The sequence below is a fragment of the Poromitra crassiceps genome (genome assembly GCF_964638095.1).
Source record: "Poromitra crassiceps genome assembly, chromosome: 16".
Classification (NCBI taxonomy): domain Eukaryota; kingdom Metazoa; phylum Chordata; class Actinopteri; order Beryciformes; family Melamphaidae; genus Poromitra; species Poromitra crassiceps.
This window is the reverse complement of record NC_139645.1, coordinates 6,728,654-6,753,560: the sequence shown is the minus strand read 5'-3', so window position 1 is coordinate 6,753,560 and position 24,907 is coordinate 6,728,654. Positions and strand designations below refer to the sequence as shown.

Genomic DNA, 24,907 nt, shown 5'->3' with positions numbered 1-24,907 from the left:
TAGTAAGACGAACGATAAGCTCAGTAACGTTAGCAACTTACCTCATCACTTTCGTTTAACTCTGGAATAAGTGCACGTCTTGCACGAGGTTCCTCCAAGCCGCGGATACATCGTTTACGTCTATCAGGGTCTTATTTCACCGGTTTCGTCGGCGTAGCTTCCATGGTAATTCTAAAGCACTGCTAGCATTAGCAACCTGCATCGGTTTAAGTTTCCGGGGGGAACATATTTTTCGTGGACACGCGTGTCGTGATTGGTCAGATTCCGTCGAACTTCCTTCCGGTGTGAAGGTTTTTTTCACTACTTCCTTGTGCATGTTCTGGGGGTCTAACGTACAGACGGTATGGCGAGAGCATTTGAAAATTGCGGAAGCCAACTCGTCTGTTCTAAGAGACTACCGACACCGGCAGAAACACCCAACGTCATCCGGCGGATGACGCCGGGAACGGCAAGAAAATCAAAACAATTCTGCTCTGAAAACAGGGCGTCATAGTAACGCAAATAAATGTAATGCGCGTTAGCTATGTAGCTACAAAAATAAAATGAACTAACACAATATAAAACCATCTTTCTATGGGGGACAAAGCGGAAGACCACCGGAAACACAACTGGGGGGCGGGTGTTCGTGTTCCTACCCAGTTGTACACGCCTCTTTTTCCGCACACGTTATTGTTGCATCAGCATCCAACCATCTAACACTCAACGACACTGTTGCAATGTCGAACTCGGGAGAGCAAGGTACAGTAATTAATCTCGTGATTTTGTCACCCTTTTGCTCGTTGCGTGAAAATCAGGTTGAAGGTTGTAATATGTGATCTGCTTTGACGGACGCTCACATCCATTAGCTATTATTAGCTATTAGCCAGCTAATGCTGAGAGCCAGTATAGTAATCTTCCAGATGAGCCACCTGACGTTAGCTTCCCAAGTCTATCCTGGTGCCTAGATAACCCCGTCGCCAAACCCATTTCAAATATCTGTCAAATTAACATGAATATTAACCGTCTTTAGGTATCCGCAGAGGCACACATCAGACTCAAGATCTCGTTTGAATTTGTAGGTGCCAGTCTACAATTCGGCACACCTATTCCACCAAACAGCATTTTATCTCAATAATATTTCAGATTTTCTAAATAGTAATTGTTCACCTGTTAATCGAACAGCTTTGTATGGAGTTTGGCTTGACGTTCCTGAAGGGGAGAGAACGGTAACGGAGTGCTACGTTGACAGCGCCTATCTTTGCCCAGTTTGTTTTGACAGATGATGGCTTGTCCCTGACAGTTCGGAGGAATGTGTTGACACTGTCCTGGCCACATTGAGGGAGAATTTCCACTGTATGGAGGCTCACAGTTGATTCAAACATACTAGAGAATGACATTAGAGAACGAGTTGATTGAGATGGATTGGCATTTAGGCTATTTACTTGATTTAGATTTATTTGTCTGTTTATCTATGTTTGCATTTCATATTAATTTTGGAGGCAGAGATTACTGTTACTTTCTTTCAATTTTTTTCTCTCTTTCATTCTCCCGTCGGACTCCCCTGTTTTGTGTGCCTGTGTTAGTCCAACAATGACACAGGGGCAGACTCATCATTGGTCACGTCAGGGACAATGTTAAACTTCACCATTTTTGTAAACGTCATATTTTCTCATATCCACCATCAGACTACTCTTTTGTCCTTTTGCTAACTGCTGAAAGAATACAAAATACCGTTCCAAATACTCTTGTCTAAAGTTAAAACATGACACTGAGTGCAGGGGGGGGGACAGAAGGATCATCATCACACTGCATCTGATAATGTTAAAGATACAGACTGTGACTCTGTAAGATTGGAACTCCAGAGCTGTGTTCGGAATGGTTCACTCATTCACTCACTCACTATTCCCCATGTAGTGTTTATCATAATAGTAGTCTCGCTTGCCAGCCTCCCGTCCCTTCCGAGAGAGGAGTCTGGCAGCGCTCGTCTGCATTCTGGAATTGCGGAAAAATAATTCTCTGTTGTGTTTAACCAATCACACTCGTAGCGGCAGTGCCTTTGGGAAGTAGTTTTGAGGGGTGGAACTTGTGTGTGAGTTGCACACAACACACTAACGCTATATAAATTAACTGCATAGATGGTTAACCATAATTGTTTTTACCAGTGGATCACCGTATGTACTTTGTCCACGTCCACAGCTATCCCTCCCCACCAATCGCTCACAAAACGTGGTCGTTTGCGGGATCGCTCTCCATTTATCTTGTCCGACGAATGTTTCAGCTGATCCGATTCCGTATACAATGGAGTACTACTGGCCGGCAGCTATTTTCTCGTCCGTGTCTGGATCGTGTCTGGATCTTGCCCGGCGTAGGCTTTGGATTTAGACTCGGCCTGGATTTGGCCCCCAGCAACAATCTGGGTTTCTCATGTGGCTCCCCCAGGAAGAATAATTGCCCCACCCCCGATAGAGAGTTTGGGTCCAATCAAAACGATCTAACCTTCAAGCATAGTGGTTTTTGCCGCCAAAACTTAACTTCAGTTAGACGTGTGCTGACACAAAGGTCTTTGACATTACAGTACTGCTATAGGCCTTGGCTTTGAGCCACCTGATCTCTTGACTGGTTATCCTATAGTTATCCTATAGTTATCCTCTAGGTATCCTATAGTTTCCAAATTAAAATGATAGTGCTGCTGTTAGTATTTTTCTCAGGCTGTTTGCAGCCTAGCCTGTAATTATTTGCGACTTATTTGCCCTCTTGTTTCTGCAGCCTTTGAGTATGGCTTCTTGCTACACATAAATGAGGAGGCTGCCTTGGCAGGGGCCCTGAATGAGTACCTGTCCTCCCGCAGCTACCTGGCTGGGTTCAGTCCTTCCCAGGCCGACCAGAAAGCCTTCGGGCTCCTCCGCCGGCCTCCTCCTCCGCAACATGTCCACGCTCTGCGCTGGTACAGACACATAGCAGCCCTGCAGCAGGACCTCAGCCCAGACAGCAGTGAGTAGACGGTTCAAGGACCTGAGGAAAGGCCTGAACAGGCTCTCAGATATCTAGGCTGTTGGTCCTCAGGGCAGTGTGGCCCAGGGTTTGGCTAAAATGGCAATGTTCTTCTCATTGGCTATTAATGCTAAACGCAGCTTTAACCTGCTTTTCTCCAAACATTGAATGACGTGCATGAACCCAGAGCTCCTTGGATGTGGTGCCTGCAAGGTCTTATGTTTATCTGTTGTTTTTGTTGAGTTTTGCTGAGGGCAAAGTAGAGTTGCTTTATCATTATCTAAACAAAATGGCCGACAGCTGGGACAAATCCCACTCCGTGTTGCTTTTGATCATTCGGCTTCAAAGAAGAGACACCGAACCAAAAGATACTCCCCGATGTCAAAATGGCTCGGCCGGGCACTTGGTGCATCTGGATGTGACAACGCAGCAGCAGGGATGTGTGTCACCACCTACAGCAAATAAGACCTCAGCTCTACTAGCAGGGTTGGTTGCACTGCACGTGTTCAGAAACATACTGTGTATTCGCTGCAGTCTTAGCTGGGTGTTTGTTTGGGCATGCTGAGTCTGACTTTGCCGCTAACGTTCAACTGATTGTGTTCTGGCTTCAGGATGTGGCCGTATAGTAGAATTAGTATAATACAGTTAGCTCCATCATCTTCTGAGAGCAAGAGGAAGCCTATTTTTCTGCCATTTGACTCAAGATTTCCTCCAGGATTTACATCCTCTGTTTTCGGACTCATGATGCAAATTAAAAATTATGATACGATACGAAAACTTTATTATCCACAAGTGGAAATGTGTCTTTGGTTCCACCATAGACATGTCTTAAAAGCATGAAACACAACAAAACATATGAAACAAATGCAATGCGATAAGAAATATGACTATACATTTACAATACAGTCAACACACATTCATCCCCATTCAAAAGCATGCCCATGCATAAAAGTACATCTCACAACACAGGTCAAATTTACAAATCATAGGTCTACGACCTGTCCAATTACTATATGTGATATCTTCATTTGGGCTTAGTCTGCCTTGGTCTGTTAGGTATTTTGGATTGCAAAGCAAGCTCTGAATATAACTTAGGGGCGACATATTTCTCTTGTACGCCACTTCTGCTTCCACTTGGTGAACAGATTTGTATTTGAGATTTTTCCGTTTTACAGCCCTAATAGGTTTGAACAGTACATTTGAGCAGTTAGCCTATGTTTTGACTGACACAGCCGGGGATTTGAATTTGCTGTGTCATTAATACTATATTAATTAAGTTAATATATTATTATATGACATTGACTAATGCAATATAGGGCAATGATTCCGAAACCTTACTGCCTTCCTTCAACAGTGTTTCACCCACATTATGTCAGTTATAATAATATTATTATAATAATAAATAAACCCGGATTATTGACATTTGCACACCTCCCTGCACACCTGGACACTTTGTTTTTAATATACATTCCATCTCATTCTATTTAATATTTAATACCCTTACTACCTATTTATTACCCTTCGTATTTTAGTGTTGCCACAACTGCCTTACTACCGTAGTTAATTATTATTGCCCTATTGTTTCTGCTGTGATTGTGTTTGCTGTGATTTTGCACCCATTTAAAACGGCACCTCGTCTGTAACGGAGCCTACAGCGTAAGAATTTCACACGTGCGTACTTGTACTACGGAGTGACAAAATGTGAAGTGAAAATGTTGATTCTTGAATCTTGCTCCTCCAACTGCAGATGGCTAATATGCTTGGTGTTGTTTCAGTTTCATGAATAAAAGGTATGGTCCGCACACTGCTGGTAAAGATGTCTCCCAGTAGATTTATTTGAAATATCAATATAAATAAATAAATATTTCAAAATAAATCTACTGGGAGACATCTTTAATTACCAGCAGTGTGCGGACCGTACTTTGGATTAATTTGTGTTTCTTTTGTCCAGCACCTGCTCTTTTGAGTGGACGTGCGCGCTCTCACTTTTGATCTGTTCTTGTTTTAGTTTAACACATTTTAAATGTGACTCTCTTCGTGCATAGTATATGAGAAATAGAAGGACATCAACCACACTTGTCCATTTTAAAGAAGGTCTTGCCCCTTTCCAATCGTGTTTTGTGTCTTTTTCAGCGAAAGGAAAGAGGGTTCAGCCTCCGTGGTCTCCGCCAGAAGGAACAAATGTCCCCCAGCTACGACTGTACAACAGCCTGACAAGAAGCAAGGTAGGCTACAGGTGAACATCAAATCCAAGAACGCCAAGTCGACAGTTGTGTCCATTTCCAACCATCTTCCCAATTGGTCTTGGGGAGAACGAGTTTCTCAAGGACGTGAGCAAAGAGGAGCATCTAAGTTTGAGATGGACTGTGTGCTAGCAGACATTGCGCCATGAATTCAGACACACAGGGACAGCAAGCAACTAGCAGGTTTATTTATTATAGCACATTTTCATACATTGAAGCGAAACAAGCAAAAAGATAAGCATAAGATGAGAAAGCGTAAAATAATTGAATTAGCCGAATTCATTATGAAAAGCATTAAAAGTGCATAAGAAGGGCACAGGCAATTTATAGTGCTTAAACATTTAAATAAAAATATCATTAAAATAAACAATGCATCACATCCAAATTGGCTGCCACAAACAAACGCTACTATAGTTTGTAGTACAGAATCTGTTGGAAGTCTTCAGGAGCTGGAAAGTCCATTTCAAACTGTTCTCGCCATGTTCGATCTCTCCAAGACAACATGTGAAGATGCATCTCCAGACACAAGAATCTACGAACACACTCTCTGATCAGATCATTTACACTGGCTGTCGTAATGTTTCAGGAGCTGTTTGTTCCCCAGAGTGGGAATAAAGTGTCGTGGTACTGCTGCGGACCGACTGTGTACGATGCGTCGCACATGGGACACGCCAGGTAAACGCATCATGATAACCAAAGGAAAACGAAATGACACTCGCATAATGGCTGACTTTGCCCACTTTTTCCATTACAAAATGCATGTGAATTTCACAAAGGTTCACAACTACTTTTTTTATAGAACTAAATTCTTCTCTTACCTCTATTCCCACATTGTTTTTATTTTATAATCTTTCTCTCTCTCCAGATCCTATATATCTTTTGATATACTTCGAAGGATATTGAGAGACTACTTCAAATACGATGTCCTCTACTGCATGAATATCACAGATATAGATGATAAAGTAAGTATTATCCACATACGCTTCACTGCTTGAGTGTTTTCAATTTGTTATTGGAATTGGATCCACACAGAAATACAAGTATTCACAATACAATGAAATTCTTACCTCCAAGCTAATTCCCTTAATCACATACATCATGGAGGAAAAATAAATATCGGCAGAAAAATATCTGTAGTAATAATAATAATAACATTTATACTGCTTAATCCGAGTAGCTCCATTTGGAGGATGAACACCAATGTAATAATTATAATAATATCCACTATTTCTTTCATGTGTGTGTAGGCTTTACGTTGTATTTTCTTTCTTGCAGATCATCAAGAGGGCGAGGCAGAACTATCTTCTGGACCAGTACAAGGAGAAGCAGCCAGAAGCTGCCCAGATTCTGCAAGATGTCCTGACTGCCAGAGGGGTGAGACCAAATTCTCACAAAGCCTTTGATACGGTTAACAATAAACTGCCATACATCAGATCGGCAATTAGGCCCCGCCCCCTTTTATGGGAAAAACACAAGCCTCTCCCCGTTGACTTCAATGTAAAATAGCACTACCGCAAAAAAGTATAGAAAAATAACAGAATCAATCTCGTTTATTAATGACCCCAAAACACCATGACATGACAATATATTACAACTCGTCTGGCCATAGAATTGGCAAGATACACCGGAAATATGACTTTGACCCATCTAAAATCATGTGACTCATGTCACATATTTACATTACCGCCCCGAGCCAAGTAGCCTACAACGACGCTGGGCTCCACTACAACAGCATTTAATGTAGGAAGACTAAATTAGCAACAGGCGGACACCGGAACCAGGTCAGAGACGAGTCATGAGTCACATGATTTATTTAGATGGGTCAAAGTAATATTTCCGATGCATTGTGTTATAACCGAGTTGTAATATATTGTCATGTCATGGTGTTTTGCGGTCATTAATAAACTAGATTGATTCTGTTATTTTTCTATCATTTTTTTGGGTAGTGCTATTTTACATTGAGGTCAGCGGGGAGAAGCTTGTGTTTCCCCCAAAAAAGGGGGCGGGAACATGTGCAGCCAGCAGCCGCCTACAAAATGACGTGTTGCCCATCTGGTGTATGGCGCCATGAAACCTCACGGCCATGTGGCTAAATTAATATTAACAGATAGTATAACTAACTTTATTACATAACATCTTTATTGATGTAACTCTTATTTTGTCAAAGATCAAGACGATCAAATCCCTTCCAATGTGTCTTAAAACAACACATTAGCTGAAGGATCTGTGTGTGTGTGTGTGTGTGTGTGTGTGTGTGTGTGTGTGTGTGTGTGTGTGTGTGTGTGTGTGTGTGTGCGTGAGTGTGTGTGTGTGTGTGTGTGTGTGTTTTGTGTTTGTGTGTGACTGTTTGCAGCCGTTCCGGGCTGTGCTGGCGCTGACCACAGACCCGGATAAGAAGCAGATGCTGGAGAAGCTGGATGCGGCGGTGTCGGCCGCACTGCAGCCGCTGCAGGCCGACGTGGACCGCAAGGCAACAGGCGAGGTCGTCCAGTCTCACGCCCAGGTGACACTCATCATTTACGTGAAACAACATTTAAATGGTGTTTCACTCTTTGTCACTTCTTTGTAGTTCTTAGATTTTGACTTTTTAAAGGATGAGACCAGTGTTTTTTTTTTTTTTTTTTTATATATTATATTATTTTATTGTTTATTTTATTATTTATTATTTATTATTTATTTTATTATTTATTTTCATTTAGTTCTTAGATTTTGACTTTTTAAAGGAAAATACTTTTTTTAAATGCATTGCAACAACAAACAAATCCTACGAAAAGGAAAAAAATAAGCGATGATTTTGTTTGTGTAAAACAAGTCTCGTCCATGTAGCCAGTGCCCGATGAAGCCATGTCCCAGCAGCAATACAACGCCATTGTATTAAAAAATACAAAATAATAATTGTATTAAATTATTACAGGAAGTGATGCATTTTACACTTGCATTTCTTCTTCAGTAAAAACTCGTTCAACTCTTTTCTTCTTCAGGTGCTGTTGGAGCAGGCCAAAGACATGCTGGCTGAATGGTTGGACCACCAGTTTGGGAGTCAAGTCACAGAAAACTCCATCTTTTCCATTCTCCCTACATATTGGGAGGGGGATTACCACAAAGACATGGACGCCCTGAATGTAGGTGCCAGTGGTGGAAGTAAAGCAAAGTGTTTTCTAATACTGATGTATATTCTTGATAACATTTATTACAGTCGATTTTCAAAATATCATTCTTCTAACCACATTTGAATCTCCGCGTGTGTTTTTTTTATTTCTCTGGCATGATTACAAGGATCTCATGCATATATTTTGTGATGCATTTGATTCAGAACATAACATTAATTGTTATAAACAGTTTGGGGGCACAGTGGTACTGTCGCCTCACAGCAAGAAAGCCCTGGGTTCGATTCCCACCTGGGATGCTGAGGGTGTATCCTCGTCAAAAGGGCCTTTCTGTGCGGAGTCTGCTTGTTCTCCCCGTGCTCCCCTGGGGTTTCCGCCAGATCGGAACCCCCACAAAAAAACATGCCATTTTTTTTTCATAAACAGTTGTACTTAACCGACTATTATACCTGACCGCATTTAGTTGATGCATAAATGTCAGTGTCAAAGTCATAGAATGCATCAACCAATAAATCTGTTTAAGGAAATTCATAATTTACACGGAAGGAATATAAGAACTGTCATAAAAATGCTATAGCCAATTGAAAGTGGATTAGTGTAATATGTAAAAATGTGTTTTAAATCATGTTTTTGAATCTACTTCACTTTACTTGAAGTGTCTATTGGTTTGCTGCTATTGCTGTGCATCTCTATGGCCCTTATCAGGTCCTGCCTCCAGATGTCCTCACCCGGGTCAGCGAGTATGTGCCGGAGATTGTGGTTTTTGTGGAGAAGATCGTCTCAAATGGCTACGGGTGAGGAAGAAGCAGCCAGTATCTCCCAAAAAGATGACGTCCTAATTGTCTTTCCAAATTGTAATTACAACAGGATCATTTGATTTATGTTATTTTCTCATTCCTGCAGGTATGAATCAAACGGTTCTGTTTACTTTGACACTTCGAAATTTGATGGCAGTCAGCAGCATTCCTACGGCAAACTGGTGCCTGAAGCAGTTGGTGACCAGAAGGCTTTACAAGAGGGAGAGGGTACGTATTTACATGTTACAGCAGGGTATCTGCGGGGTCTTGAAAAGTATTAAAAGTTGATCAATTAATTTAGGGAAAATTAAGACCCTTAAAAAGTCTTAATCGCCATTTGAGAGGTATTAACTTTTGTAGCTATTGTTCTGATGGTGTTAAATGAGCATATCGTCCCATATCAATCGTAGACCCCTGAATTGAATCAAAATCGTATCGTGGCAGACTTTGTGATATCAGTAAATACCATATCATTGTCCAAAGAATCTATATAATATTGTATTGTGATGAAACTTGTAATTTACACCTCTATTGCTGATGTAATGAAAGTGGCGTTGAGGTCTTAAAAAAGGTCTTAAAATGTATTGAATTTAACTTGGGATTCCTGCATAACTACTACCAGATCTGTTTGACTTTTTCCATAATATATAGTTAGTTGTAAAAGTGTTTGGACAGGGCAATAAAATGGATTCCGATTACTGCAAGTTCATGAATTGTGAAATGCTGATGGAAAGAGCTGCTGTTGTACAAAATTGAATGTGTTAGGAAGACTAACAGTACATTTTTAAGTTACGTTTGCTCAAACTTGATTATCGATGATGGATTTCTTATGATAATAGTATTGCACTTTTCATAGCAGAGTTAGAAAGTGCAGTTAAAAAAAAACATTATTGCAGAAAGTGTGCTGTTCTCAGCACTTTTAACACAGTTGACATTTTGGAACCATTATTTTTACATTACTAACTGGGTGTCTTACCAAGTCAGTATACCTTGAAAATTGGTAGGTTGTTTCCATCAATATGGCCATTAACCTTTCTGTCAACCCTTTCTTAATCCCTTGTCTGTCCACCAGGGGACCTGAGCATCTCTGCAGACAGGTTAAGTGAGAAAAAGTCCCAAAATGATTTTGCCTTGTGGAAAGCCTCCAAGCCTGGAGAGCCGTCATGGGACTCTCCATGGGGGAAGGTCAGTCTGAATTTTTGACCGCTTGTTTTTTTTTTATGAATTCAAATGATTGAATTCATTAACCCCCCCCCCCCCCCCCCCCCACACATAAATAAATAAAGTAAAAAAAAAAAAAGAAACCTGTACTCTCATAACTTTGGGCTAAATGTGTGTGTTTTCACAGGGACGGCCCGGTTGGCACATTGAATGTTCTGCCATGGCTGGCTCCATCTTGGGAGAATCCATGGACATCCATGGAGGAGGGTTCGATCTCCGGTTCCCCCATCACGACAATGAGTTGGCTCAGTCTGAGGTGAGAGGGGAACACATTTCACTTGGTTTGTTTGTGTGTTTTTTGTGCGGAGCCCAGGAAGGATAGTTGCTACTGCAGTGTCAAATAATAGGCGTCATACTAAAATGATAAATATCAATCAAATAATTGCTCTTGCTCGTCTTTCCAAGTAGAAAAATGTATAATTTGTCCTGATTATGAAGTGTAAATGCAGCAAGGCATAAACAATTCATAATGTGGTTAACACACACAAGAGAAAGAAATGAAGAGTATATATATTATTTATTTATTTAGATAAAAATCTGTGAATCAGGTGACGAGGAGGGGCTAACGCAGTAAGGATGGTAGTGAGGTAGAAGAGGAGGCGACTCAGGCATGACGAAGGAGACTCACAATCAGCTCCCTCACCCTCTTCACCTCTTGTCATCTCAACCTCTGTGAGACACCATCTCACCCTCTGTGAGACGTCAGAGATCTTCTGGCTCCCGGGCCGTATGAGCCAGCCTCTCCCTCTTTCCTCACGTTGTTCCTCTCCCAGTTGGGCCCACTCTAGGTTCCGTGGTGGCCTCTCTACCTACCTCAGGTGGCATAGAAGCAGTCTGGACCCATGCCCCATGAGTCTTCTACAGTACTCGCAGCAGAAAAACTACACAGAAAACATGAGACTCCCCTAAATTTTAGTCCAAGTCCCAGTTACGCCTAAATGCATTTAAGCTGTTTTCAGTCAAAGAGACAATAAAAATGCCGCTTTTGACAAATGTTGGTTGGTTTTTCCACACAGGCTTTCTTTGAGAATGATCACTGGGTTCGCTACTTCCTGCACACGGGCCACCTGACGATCGCAGGCTGCAAGATGTCGAAATCGCTGAAGAATTTTATCACCATAAAGGACGCCTTGGCAAAGAACACAGGTGACAACTGTTCTGCTCAACGTTGTCTGTGATGTTGTAGATAGATACCTGACTGTTTGCACAAGTGATTCATCTGAACTGCCGCTCAATCAGGTGACTCAGACGACATGCGCTAAAATACCACGCAAGTTATTCCAAATATGCATGTGATTCCATATGTCAACAGAATGTATTCTCAGCGTTGAACTTCCAATTTTTGAAATACTTTAATTTGCATAAATGCGTGGGAATTCTGACTGATACTCAGATTTGAATCGCCAATTTGCATTTTCTTTCTTTTTTCTTTTTCTTTTACTTTTTTTTTGTATGGTTAGATTCTTGAAAGTTAGGACATGGAAGTGGGAAATTATATGCTAAATAATCATCATTAAATGCAAATTACGGTAAGCTGAAAATGTTTCACTGTTAGTGTTAGATACTGTGGGTCCTTACCTCAAGAGTGCACTCAGTCCATTTTAGAGTTAAGTATTGTCTTTTTTCCATGAAATAGACATGATGCCAATAGTGTGGTGGTAATACACATTTGGGCTTTTGATAGCTCACATTATTGCATATTTGCATATTGTCTCAGTTATGCTCATTCTACTAACACTATGGATCAGATTACTGTTATTCAGATGAACAACGCAGTACTCTATATATAGAGAGATGAAACATTTCCCTCCAGGCGATGTGTGCAGCTTGTTGCTCTGTCGCGGCACATGAAGGCCATGGACATCACGTTAACAGTTTGTCTGTGTTTTCCTGCAGCTCGCCAGCTCCGTCTGGCATTCTTAATGCATTCCTGGAAAGACACTCTGGATTATTCTTCCAACACCATGGAGTCCGCTGTCCAGTACGAGAAGTTCATGAGTGTAGGTGACTTTGGAAAATGGGCATGTGCTTAATCCTGAGTGGGAACCGCAACCTTTTCTGTTGTATAGAGAGCCAAAGTGGAACGTCACTTCCTGCTTCAGCACTGTACCAGAGATTTTCATCCGCCATTTATTTTCCCATAGACATTTCGTAAAATGCTTATAAAAATTGTTTTACTTGTTCAAACCAAATGGTTCAGATATATTTAGAAACAGGAGAGACCACATAACATTTCACTCCGACCAAAACGTAAAGTAAATGCGGGTTTGAAGAAAAATATTTTTTCCAAGTTTTTTTTTTTTTTTTTGTCCGAGTTAAATGTTCTATGCTCTCTCCCGATTCTAAATATAGCTGAACCGTTTGGTTTAACCAAGTAAAACTATTTTTATAAGCATTTTTACTAAATGTCTATGGGAAAATAAATTGCCGAAGACGATCTCTGGTACAATGCTGAAGCAGGAAGTGACGTTCACTTTGCTTCTATTGATTGACTGTTTTATGCCCATTCCCGTCACTTCTTCTCCCCACAGGAGTTCTTCCTCAATGTCAAAGACATCCTGCGCTCTCCCACGGATCTCACTGGTCGCTTTGAAAAGTGGGAAACAGCAGAGGTGGACCTTAACAACAGGTGAGGGGGCAAAATCATGTGTGCCATGAGCATGACTTAAGCCTTGGGTAGCTGAAATCGACCTACCAAATTCATGAACACGTTTTTAAAGCAATTTTGGTAAAGCCGGACGTCTACATGAGTTTTATGTTAATGCATAAGGGTTTTCTCCATGTTGAAGGGAGGCTTTAGGATCCGAGTGAAGCCATAAATTGTCTCAAAAACATGATATTGCTACAAAAGTTCTCCTCTAACTTTTGTTTGATAAACAGAAAAACCTAACCATCTACATAAGAAACATTCTATCCAGTTAGAGCAGAGGTTCTCAAATGTTTTTCAGCCAAGGACCCCTTACAAGATAGAAAATAGAAAACATACTGGGGACCCCCTCATTCTGATTTGTGATTTTGGGCTAAGCTTGTTTCCACGGTAACGTGCTTGACTTTTAAATTGATTGGCTTGTTAGATTAGAATGTAATCCATGAATCATTTTAGATTTAAAGCATAACATATTTTTGTTGAACTATGAAGCTTTTGCACACACAAAAAAGGTTTTATTTTTATTTTCCTGAAAACTTTTCGCGGACCCCCTGGCAAAGTGCCACGGATCCCCGGACCCCCATTTGAGAACCACTGAGTTAGAGTACCAGGATGTCCGCAGTCATTATATGCCAGAACTTGTTGCCGTGTAGTTTCTACGAGAGGAAGTCTGCCGTCCACGAGGCTCTGTGTGACAACGTGGACACGCGCGCCGCCATGGAGGAGATGAGAGCGCTGGTCAGCCACAGCAACAGCTACATCGCCAGCAGGAAGAGCGCCAAGCTGCAGCCCAACCGCCTGCTGGTGGAGAGCATCGCCGTCTACCTCACTAAAATGCTGAAGGTGAAAACCTTTTTCACAAGACTGCTTACTTTTACCATCCAATGGCAATTCTATAAATTCTATATTAGAATTGCAAGGCTATATTATACTGTAGCTCGATTCGTTTTAATGTATTGCAGGGAAGGTTTCATGAAAATGTTCACAGTAGTTTAGTTTGGGTGTTTCTGTGCACCACATTGCCAAAAATGTAGACTGACTTTTTTTTTTTTTTTTTTTTTTTTTTTCCCTAGATTCATATGTTTTCCCCTTAAATGTAATACAACATAATACACAAAGCAAAAGGGTAGTCTCTAAGCCAGCGATACCCAACCTTTTTGGCCACGGCCCTCTGGTGGTCTGCAGAGGTATTGCAAGTGGGCCCAAATCATTTAAAATTAAACCAATTTAAACCCTTGCTGATGGACAGTTCCTTGAAAACTGTAACACTGAAAATGCCGCAACATCTTTCAGATGCTGTGTTAGTGACTTTGGAAAATAAAAAGTGCTCTGAGGATGCATTTGGCCTCCATATTATTTTATGGGGTTGCCGGTCGGAGATTTTCAAGTGGACCCTGAGTTGGTAAACGTTGGGAACCACTGGTCTAAGCACACAACAGTTGAAATGTTAGATTGTACATTTTCATCACATAATTGATCTGCCTAATAACTGACAGTGAAGCTTTTTTTTAAGAGTTTTAATTTGATATACAATTCTGAAACAGAATAACAAAAGATGCATTTTATGTTACGATTGGGCCACAGAGTTGCAGAACACTTACTTTCCATCTACAAATGTTGTTCTTGAAGAATCTGTGCTGAGAGTATCTGCCTATAATCAGGGTTCAAATATTTCAAGGATGTTGCACTTTGTGCCTTCTGGAGTTCTTGTATGCTCCGACAATTTAGAAAAAGATATTGTTGATATTTGAATGTTTTTGAATCACATACTCCAGCTGTAATTGGATGATGGGAATAAGGAATAGCACAATATTGTTATTTTAATACATGGTCATTAGCAACATCAAATAACATTAGTCTTATTTTTTATCAGATGCCACTTGTGCTGCTTTGTGGAAAACGATTGATGAGAGGGTTGAGTAACTGAGAGTGAAAAAGAGTTTTGTGGTGCATTTATATGCGTTTATATTTTGTATGAACACACACACAGCTTCATCTGGCCAAGGAGGGTGGATGGAATATTTCCTGAGTTAAAGATATGATTTATATTAGGAATGAACATGGTATGCATCAAGCCCACTGAAGTGTGACTCTTCTTCTTGTCTTCTAGACATTCGGTGCCATTGAAGGATCCGAGCCCATCGGCTTTCCAGTGGGAGGAAAAGGTCAAGACATGGATGTAAGTATTCACCTTACCTACTTGACCCAATTGTATCATGACTTCCTGTTCAAAATGCCAGCTGTTTTTACCTGCTCAAACTAGTCTGACTCACCTGGTCACATCTAGTTTGACTCGCATTATGTGTCAGACTAGGTTTATGAGTCACAGGAAGTGTAAATACAATCTGAACTTCCGATTGTATTCACACTTCCTGTTAGTCTCTCAAGCCAGACTTCTGAATAAGGTGAATAGAGATACCTGGGCCAGTTCGCTGTCTTTATTGTCATTGGAAATGTGTATGTTTTGTCCTGTAGTGTCTTAGCCTTTGCAAGAAGAAATTGTAAGCTCACAAACAAAACAGAACTTCCTAATTATTATAACATAACATCCTATGTATCTATTATTTATGTCACATTAGTGAAAACACTGTCAGCTCTTATTTGGTTCTATTTGTCCCATCCAACCTACTGTGAGCTTCCTATACTGAAGAATTTGATGTCAAAGAATGTTCTACCAAAACATATTTACCTAGAAAAAATGTAATTCCAACCATAGCCACAATCTTCACGTGCATTTTTATTTTATTTGACTGTTGTTGAAACAGGTTCCGCAAAATATAAGGTAGTCTAAAATATTCGATTAATCTGTTTTGGTGAATTTTACAGAAGCTGGGGGCTGCTTAATGTATTATCTGCCATAATTTTACAGAAGTTCAAGCTACCACTATTAAAATGTTGTCATGGTTGTGTTTGCCAGCTGGAGAGCACAGTCATGCCATACCTGAAAGTGCTGTCGGATTTCAGAGAGGGTGTCCGGAAAATCGCCAGAGAGCAAAAAGGTAAGAACTGAACTTACATTTAATTATGAATACCCAAAACACACTAATGATGTAGCAATTCGTCCCTATTCTCTGATTAAACTTAATCTGCTTTTGATAACATTCTAGATGTCACTCCCTGTCTCCCCTTCCAATGCATTCATGTCAGCATGGCTGTTGCTCAGAAACAGAACTTAGTCTTCTTTAGGCCTATGGCCTGTAGATTCAAGAATTTTAAAAAAATTAAATATCAACATCAAGCATCCAGAAATTCTGCACAGACATAAACAAAACATTAATTTTCGATCCGTCAACATTTTTAGAATGATTTCAAAATACAGGATGGCATGGGCAGACGCCTGAAATTTGGCGTGGAGGTTCTGTGTGCCTGTGTTCATGCTAATTGGCTAAAGGGGGTGTGGGGGGCAAATTTTGAAACACAGGATGGCAGGGGCAGAGGGCTGAAATTTGGCATGGAGGACAAGTCTGTGAAGTGTTTAGCTCAGGAGGTAGAGCGGGTCGGCCAATGACGCAAGGGTTGGCGGTTCGATCCCCGCTTCCTCCCAGCTGCTGTCGTTGTGTCCTTGGGCAAGACACTTAACCCTCCTTGCCTCGTATGATTGGTATGAATGTAGACATGAATGATGGTGGTCGGAGGGGCCGTTGAGCGCCGATGTGTGGCTGCCACGCTTTCGAACCACCGGTACGAATGGTGTGAACGAATAATGATTCTGTGAAGCGCTTTGAGCACTTGGAAAGGCGCTATATAAATCCAATCATTATTATTATTATTATAAGTGTGTTTGTGTTCATGCCAATTGGTGAAAGGGGTGTCAGAGTATAGGGTGGTCTGCCCCTGCCATCCTGCATTTAGAAAATTTGCATGTGTGATCGGTCGCAGCTATTGCGAATTCACGCTTGTGTATTTATTTATAGGAAAAGCGATTTTATTCCGCACCTTTCTAAAAGCTCAGTGGATGTATTTGATCAGAGACAATGGAAATGTTCATGATCTTAATTAACCATTCTTAAAATGGAAACTATACACGACTACTTGGATGTGAACTGGCCCTCAACAGCCTTTCATAATGTTTATAAAATACAAACCGAATGATTGACTGTTTGATCTGATTTATTGATCATTCAATCAACAAACGGGTCATGATTTTCCCGTACAAATAAAATATAACCATATTTTCCTTCCCAGGGTTTAATCAAGTATATTTTTGTATCTGTCCAGTGACGGAGTTGCTGCAGCTGTGCGACGTGGTGCGTGACGACACGTTACCTGACCTGGGAGTCCGTCTGGAGGATCATGAAGGTAGCCGAGCCCGAGAACTTTACAAACACTTCAGAGTCGTGTCTCCCCAAAGACTTGTATGTCAACCCTGATGGAAAATGAAGTGCCATACATAACACCTTGTTATACTTAGGACTCATGCATATATCACTTCAGTATTTGGCACAGGTTTAGCCGAATATGACTCATTTTGTAGAAATAAGTATGTATCGCTGTCCATTCAAGAATTTGTGAAAATGTAAAGAAATAATAATAATAAGTCCATCAGTTGAAACAAAGTGTCTGTGTTGTAGGTCTTCCTACAGTGTTGAAACTGGTGGATAAGGAGACACTGCTGAGGGAGAGAGATGAGAAGAAAAGGGTAAGTGAAGTGTGCGGTAATAGAATGTCCCTCTAACTTGCCTCTGCGCACCACAACGGAAACAAAAAAATCAAATAGTCCCACCTGGGACGCTGTGAGTGCTGAAGGAGTGCGTGCCCATCCGCATCAAAAGGGCCTTTCTGTGTAGAGTTTGCATGTTCTCTCCGTGCCCCCTGGGGGTTTCCTTCATATAGGAACCCCTCACCAAATCATGCAATATCCTGGTCGCTGAAGTGGTGCCTCCTCTGGTCGTTAGGGGCGCCTGTTCGGAGGGAGGGGAACTTGTTGGAATAGCGTGATCCTCCCACGTGCTATGTCCTACCGGTGAAGCTTCCCCTGTCAGGTGAAAAGAAGCGGCTGGCTACTGCCCATGTCACGGAGGAAGCATGGAGCCAGCTTCGGCTCTCCCCAGATCGGCAGAGGGTGGAGCAGCAGCCAGGATAAATAAATTAAAATTAGCACTAATGGGGGATAAAAAATATGGAAAAAAATATATATATAAAAAAACTTTCCACGCCTACTAGCCAAAAGGAGGCATGGCAATGGGGGTAACATGCCGTGGCGGAGGTATGCACTCTACCGAGTGCCCTCTAGTTGCATTTGGAATAGAAAATGGAAGCTGATGCATTTCAACCAAACTCTATTTTGCTGCCTTCCCTTTATCATCTGGCTGAAGGTGATCATATCCATCTTTAAAGTCGAGGTGAACCCGTTCGTCACGTGCATCTGAGTCCGTTTCAGACTGAAAACAAATTGAGAGGCGGACCATATACGGTGTCGATGATTTGATTTGACAATTCTGTCGACTGGCTTTGGCATCGGCCAATCCTGGCGTGTTCCACCCCCAAATCGGGTGGGATTCAGCGTGTTGTCGTGCTACGCCAGTGGGATCCGCGGAGCACCAGGCAGCCACCGGCTTCGTGCGGAGCGAGCGGACAATCCGATGCATGGGTGCTGCCCGCCCGCCTGGAATCTCCGAGAGACGACCCCTGACAGCCAGGGAGGCTGTCAGGCTCGGAGGCGCGCGCCATTATCGTTATAAATGTAAATAATATTCCTGGAATACGCGTTTCTAACGAGCCAGTTACATTTCTTTGCATTCTTAGAGATTATAGTATTTGTTTTTTGTTCATGTTTCTAACAATTGGCCAAGTTAATAGTTAGTTTATGGGATAGGAATTCTGCCAGATGACAGGCACTAGGTGCCATTTTCTACTTCATTTGAAAGAGAAAATTATCCTGAAATGAAGATTTGATTGACAGCTGCATGTCGTGATATGATTGGTTGATATGGGGTAGAAATTTGATAGAGACAGTCCGCATGTCTGGGAACGCCCACAAAATGTTAAACGGCTGGCATGCGAGTGGGGTAAAACCGCCCATATATCTCATGGGCTGACTCACCAAAAGACGGTGCTACGGCTCTAAACTACAGGTTTGGGGGTTCTAGAGCAGAACACAAGACGTCTGCTCAGATGTGCGTTTACTGCGGTGGTTAAATCCCCGATCGTGTCTGCCTGTGCTGGGCTATCAGCTAAATTCTAACTTTGCTGAATGGATAGAACGGGGGAATTTACCCCACCCTGACCCCGCCCCCAGCAAGGCTGAGCCAGCTAAACCAGCGTCTATGACGAGACGTGGCCTCAACCTATAGTACTAGGTGACGTCAGCAAACTGTACATTACTGTTATCAATGAAATCTTGAAAAATGAACTTTTGATGTGAAAAACTAAAAGAAATTCGATTTTTGTGATTTGTTTGGCATACATTATTAAATAGGTGCACTGCATAGTAGGTATTTGAACTAAAAGAAAAGAAAAATCATTTTTGGGTTCAGCTCGACTTTAAGTTGTCTCTACACACTGTTGTTGTCTCTACACACTGTCGTTGTCCACTTTCACAGATGGAAGAGGAGAAGAAAAGGAAGAAGGAAGAGGCTGCCAGGAAGAAACAAGAGCAAGAGGTCAGTCACTGACTTTCCCCTCCGCTGTCAGCAAAGAAAGCAGATGAGGAAGTTTGGAACATGATATATCAACTCAGACATTCACATTTAAGATTTTCCCAATCTACATGATACAAATGTATGACTGTCCTGTTTTAGTATGATGTAAGATTTGACAGAACATCCCAGACACTCTGTAGGCCTACATCCACCGATAAATATTAATTATGAGTAGACTGAGGAGACTTGAAGGGATAGTAAAAAAAAAGAAATCTAGCCCTATTTGCTACTTACCAATGATGATGTTGATTGGTAGAGTTCTTTCTCAGCACAATCCATGCTGCTGTTCCTAAGTTTAGTTGTATTTATTTGATAATGAAGTGAACATGTTCACTCATTGTTTTTCTGTTTCAGATGGCGAAGCTTGCGAAGATGAAGGTCCCCCCATGTGAAATGTTTCGCACTGAAACTGACAAATATTCCAAATTTGATGAAACGGTAACACACACACACACACACACGTTTATTTGGTTTGGAAACACTACAGAGTTTTTCTCCTAGATTAATTTGGCAAATCCCACATATAGTTTTCACTGTAATCTAAAGAAATCTTTCTAGCATTCAATTCAGTTCAATAAACTTTATCCCAATGGGCAATTAGATTTTCATCAGACAAACGCAAAAATTGCCTCATTGATTAATCAGGGTAAAAAAAAAGATCATATTCGTGTGAGTCAGGGGAAATCATACACATTCACTTCTAAAACACAAATCAGAATGTAATTGCCACATAAGATTTAGGTACAGTCCAATAAATGTTTTGTTTTTCATGGAAACGTTTGTGTTCAGCAAGATAATGTTCACAAATTAGGACCACTTTTATTATTCATGGGGCGGCTTTAGCTCAGGAGGTAGAGCGGGTCGGCCAATGACGCAAGGGTTGGCGGTTCGATCCCCGCTCCCTCCCAGCTGCTGTCGTTGTGTCCTTGGGCAAGACACTTAACCCTCCTTGCTCCCGATGGGTGGCAGCCTGCTGCCATCGGTGTATGAATGGGTGAATGTAGATTGTAAAGCGCTTTGGATAAAAGCGCTATATAAATGCAGGCCATTTACCATATTACTTTTGAACCGTAAATGCATTTTTGTTTTTCTCAGAAAATGCTTCAAAAGTCATAACAGTGGTCCTCTTTTTTGAAGATTATCTTGCGGAACAAAAACTTTGCTGTTTAACTTTTGTTAACCACAGACCTAAGCATCCAAAATCCCCATTAGTCAGGGAATATTTATTATCAGATATTTGGCCAATCTTAAGTCTTCTCCGTAAAAGGTTAGACATTTTTAAGGAAACCTTACGGAGAAGAGTTAAGGGTGTTTTGTACAACCAATTTTATTTGAAAGAAGACTTAACTCGGACTTTAAGGAAAATCTTAACCCAAGGTGTTTTGTGCAACTGGCCCCAGGTCTTGCAGACTCATTCCTGCCGTACTCTATTGTCCATGCACGACACATCACTTCAGACAGATTTACAGATGTTATTGATTTATTGATATTCAGAAAGTGTACATTTTGTAACATTTCCATATCATGTAGATCAGATGCTCTTCAGTATGTCCCAGTGGAACTGAACACGGTTATGTTTCTTCTCGTTGCTGTCCACAGGGTTTCCCCACTCACGATGTCGAAGGGAAGGAGATCAGCAAGGGACAAGCCAAGAAGCTGCGCAAGCTCTACGAGACCCAAGAGAAACTGCACAACGAGTACCTTCAGATGAACCAAAATGGCAGCTGAGTCTATGTATCACAAACTGTCCGGGCCAAGCCATCCACTCTACAGAATACCTACAGAATAAATATTAAGGCCGGAGATGCTGGCTGCATCGTTTGTCTCCTGTACATCTGTCCTGGTCAGAAAACTCAGGAGACACAACAACACACACAAAAATAGCGGATGGCATTTCCTCATTATGAGTGGATATGAGACAGAAGGCACTGATAGACTTAAACAACGTACATGCATCATTATTCAGAATGTGGAAACAAAAATGAGAGAGTCCCATCAGTGCTGCTGGCAACTTTGTAACCTTACCAAGTTGAAGGAAAAAACCCATCCATGTTCTGTCTTCTCTGCTGTTCACAAACAAGGGAAATGTAGGAAGTGATATTTTAATGACTGGACAGCACAGCAGAACACTATGCTATCTAAAGATCTGACGGTGATCTACTGACTGAAACTCCTGTTACACTGGCAATTATAAAGAAGCTGTTTTACACTAGCACTGCCAATCAATTAACAGGTTACATTATTCCACAATTTCATTATACTGTAAACTGAAACCGTTAGTTTTAGAATTTGCTACAAATTAAAGACACCATTTACGTCAATCTCAATGGTACTGCTTCATATTTAAAATATGTAATGCACTGATGCATTGCAGGCCATAATCTATACACCATACACATGGCTAATTTTTTGCAAATTGTTCCTGACTAAACTGCCAGTGTATCATACCCAGAACTGGATGGTAACGACCTCACACTTAACCTGGGACTAGTCAACACAAATCCTGAAAGGAGCTGCCACAAGATGTACTACTTCATTCCAATGATGTTTACCAGCAATGAACGAATTTTCTTTTCGCATATTCAATACTTTTGTCATTACATTTGCATCAGTCTTAAGTCATTCATTGAATCCAACCATATTCTCGTGGTTTCAAGGTGACCATGTGAATAAAAGGAAATCCTTAACCTGGGCAGCTCTTTTCTGGTGAGATTTGGGGGGCCGGGGGGGGAATGTAGCTTCTCAAACCGTTGGTTAGCGTGGGCTCTCATGAGTGAAACCACCTGAACAGGTGCTTCTGCTGAACCGTCCATTCGGGTTGTGTCATCATGTATTTTTTTATATTGTAATGTATTGTCTTTGGCATGCTTATGCGAAGGCGCGGCTGCAGTGATCGTTTCGGATGAGGCAGCCAAATAACAGCCTACAGGGAAAATGATTTAATATCAAGCAACCACTGTAATCAATAGAGATATGTATGCTGTAATCATCCTCACCTGCTGGGGGACTTGCAGCCCCCTGCTGGTGTGATCATGTCATCACAGTGACCCCCCCCCCCCCCCCCCCCCCCCTTAATGGTAACAGATAGACAGATATGGCATTGTTTTCCTGTTATAAGACTTTGCCGCTTATATAAATTGTAAATTTCAGCTATATTCCATGTGTTCTCCCGCTGTGTTTGAGAAGAATCTATAGATTTTAAAGTCATTGGAAAAATCATTGAATTTGATGTCCAAGTGAGTTTGGAAACTGTGGGAACATCTTTTAATGCTTTCAGTCTGCCAAGCGAACCGGCTGAACTGCCGTGCACACCGAACTGTGACATGGGCATCGCCGATTGTACCAGGCGGTGAAAGTTTAGTGTTTGCCTGGCGTCAGTCTATCAAGGTAATGGAAACTCACTGGTCAGTTTCCCACAGCCTATACTGTAGGTCTGTGTAGAATTGTCGTGTTTGTGTTTGGTGGGATGATGCATCATCATTGAAGGAGGATCTGTGGAGCCATTGACCTCCATTTGATATCAATGATTATTCTTTCCATACGGTTGCAAATGACAGTAATGGTACATGTAAGATCTTCATAGAAATATGTGTTCACCTGGGAAAAGATTTAAAATAAAATACAGTTTGTGCTGAGTTTGTAAAGGTCGAACGTGACTTAACCTTTTCCACATTTCTTGGAAGAGTCAGTTTTAAACCAGGAGGCTGGCAGTAAAACTAGAACTATTTAAATACTTTCCATTAGATTCTTTTTTGTATCTATTACTTACTGACAGTGTTCATGTCAAGTAAGGTACTATAAGATTAGAATTCAACACTTTTGAATTCTGTGGATCTAGAATATTAATTATAGTTACAAGTCGCCACTTCAGTGTCTATTTATTTGAATACAGACTGACTTATCTGCTCCATGACACAACTACAACCCCACACAGAAAAATATCTTAAAAATTGACCATTCATTTGTAGCATAAACATTGGGTATGCTAGACACAGTAACTGAAACAAACGGCTGATTCTTTACATTTATTTGGTCCTGGAATACATAGGGGTCACACAATAATTTGTATTTTATCTATTTTTACACACATTTTAGGGGGGGGGACATGGATAAAAGGAAAAAACTGAAGATTTTGGATAATTGTGTCATTTGTATTTCCAGGCAGATTCCAGAAAAAATAAGATACTTATCTTATTATTACTTGGTTAGCTACCTACTTATATGTTTACACTTGCTGTGCATGTTGTCAAAGGGATTTCAGTCATTTTTGCTGACACCAACAGGTTACTACAGTACCACACATTTACAGCACATTGTACACAGGGTTTAACATGACAGGTGTAGGCATTGTACACAGGGTTTAACATGACAGGTGTAGGCATTGAACACAGGGTTTAACATGACAGGTGTAGGCATTGATCACAGGGTTTAACATGACAGGTGTAGGCATTGTACACAGGGTTTAACATGACAGGTGTAGGCATTGTACACAGGGTTTAACATGACAGGTGTAGGCATTGAACACAGGGTTTAACATGACAGGTGTAGGCATTGAACACAGGGTTTAACATGACAGGTGTAGGCATTGTACACAGGGTTTAACATGACAGGTGTAGGCATTGAACACAGGGTTTAACATGACAGGTGTAGGCATTGTACACAGGGTTTAACATGACAGGTGTAGGCATTGTACACAGGGTTTAACATGACAGGTGTAGGCATTGAACACGGGGTTTAACATGACAGGTGTAGGCATTGAACACAGGGTTTAACATGACAGGTGTAGGCATTGAACACGGGGTTTAACATGACAGGTGTAGGCATTGAACACGGGGTTTAACATGACAGGTGTAGGCATTGAACACGGGGTTTAACATGACAGGTGTAGGCATTGAACACAGGGTTTAACATGACAGGTGTAGGCATGCAGGGCAGCATCACACCCAAGACATTCACACTTCACAGACCCCACCACAGGTTTGTTCATATAAGTTTGCATTGTGTTTTTCCCCCTTGTTGCTGGTTCTTGAGCTTCACCCATGGAGGCAAATGAACAACCTCCTCATAACCGTCTTAAGGAAGTACGTTGAGGACAATCTGGGCACCCAGTCTGAGTGATAGACTCTGACACCATGATTGTTCAGTTGGTGTTGTTTGTACTTATTTTACTTAGATGAGATAAAGATTATACCGGTATCATTTTTGAATGAGAGACAAAAACATCCAATCACAGCATGTTGTGGCCATGTATGTTTAATACATAAATAAACATAGATACATG

At 41.3% G+C, this 24,907-nt stretch overlaps 1 protein-coding gene across 2 annotated transcripts; it reads left to right on the top strand.

The window, feature by feature from the left end:
* The first annotated feature begins 683 nt into the window (after positions 1-683).
* cars1 (cysteinyl-tRNA synthetase 1) lies at positions 684-23,256 on the top strand. Of its 2 annotated transcripts, XM_083652660.1 has the most exons (23): positions 704-738; positions 2,746-2,970; positions 5,104-5,195; positions 5,800-5,888; positions 6,079-6,175; positions 6,489-6,587; positions 7,567-7,716; positions 8,195-8,335; positions 9,026-9,114; positions 9,224-9,345; positions 10,190-10,302; positions 10,466-10,594; positions 11,355-11,484; positions 12,235-12,338; positions 12,870-12,967; positions 13,639-13,828; positions 15,096-15,164; positions 15,903-15,984; positions 17,204-17,284; positions 17,557-17,624; positions 19,528-19,587; positions 19,981-20,064; positions 21,226-23,256. In XM_083652660.1, exons 1-23 carry the CDS (start codon positions 717-719, stop codon positions 21,352-21,354), a joined length of 2,463 nt encoding a protein of 820 aa, XP_083508786.1. In that variant the 5' UTR covers positions 704-716; the 3' UTR covers positions 21,355-23,256. The 2 variants fall into 2 exon arrangements, with proteins under 2 accessions (XP_083508787.1, XP_083508786.1); XM_083652661.1 differs by lacking the exon at positions 2,746-2,970 and having other exon boundaries at positions 684-738.
* The last annotated feature ends 1,651 nt before the right edge of the window (positions 23,257-24,907 follow it).

Bases quoted from the DNA above. Each gene is read 5' to 3' on its own strand.
- cars1 (XM_083652660.1), top strand. From the start codon at position 717: ATGTCGAACTCGGGAGAGCAAG. The intron at 8,336-9,025 runs GTAGGTGCCAGT...GGCCCTTATCAG, and splicing joins AAGACATGGACGCCCTGAAT to GTCCTGCCTCCAGATGTCCT. The intron at 17,625-19,527 runs GTAAGTGAAGTG...CCACTTTCACAG, and splicing joins AGAGAGATGAGAAGAAAAGG to ATGGAAGAGGAGAAGAAAAG.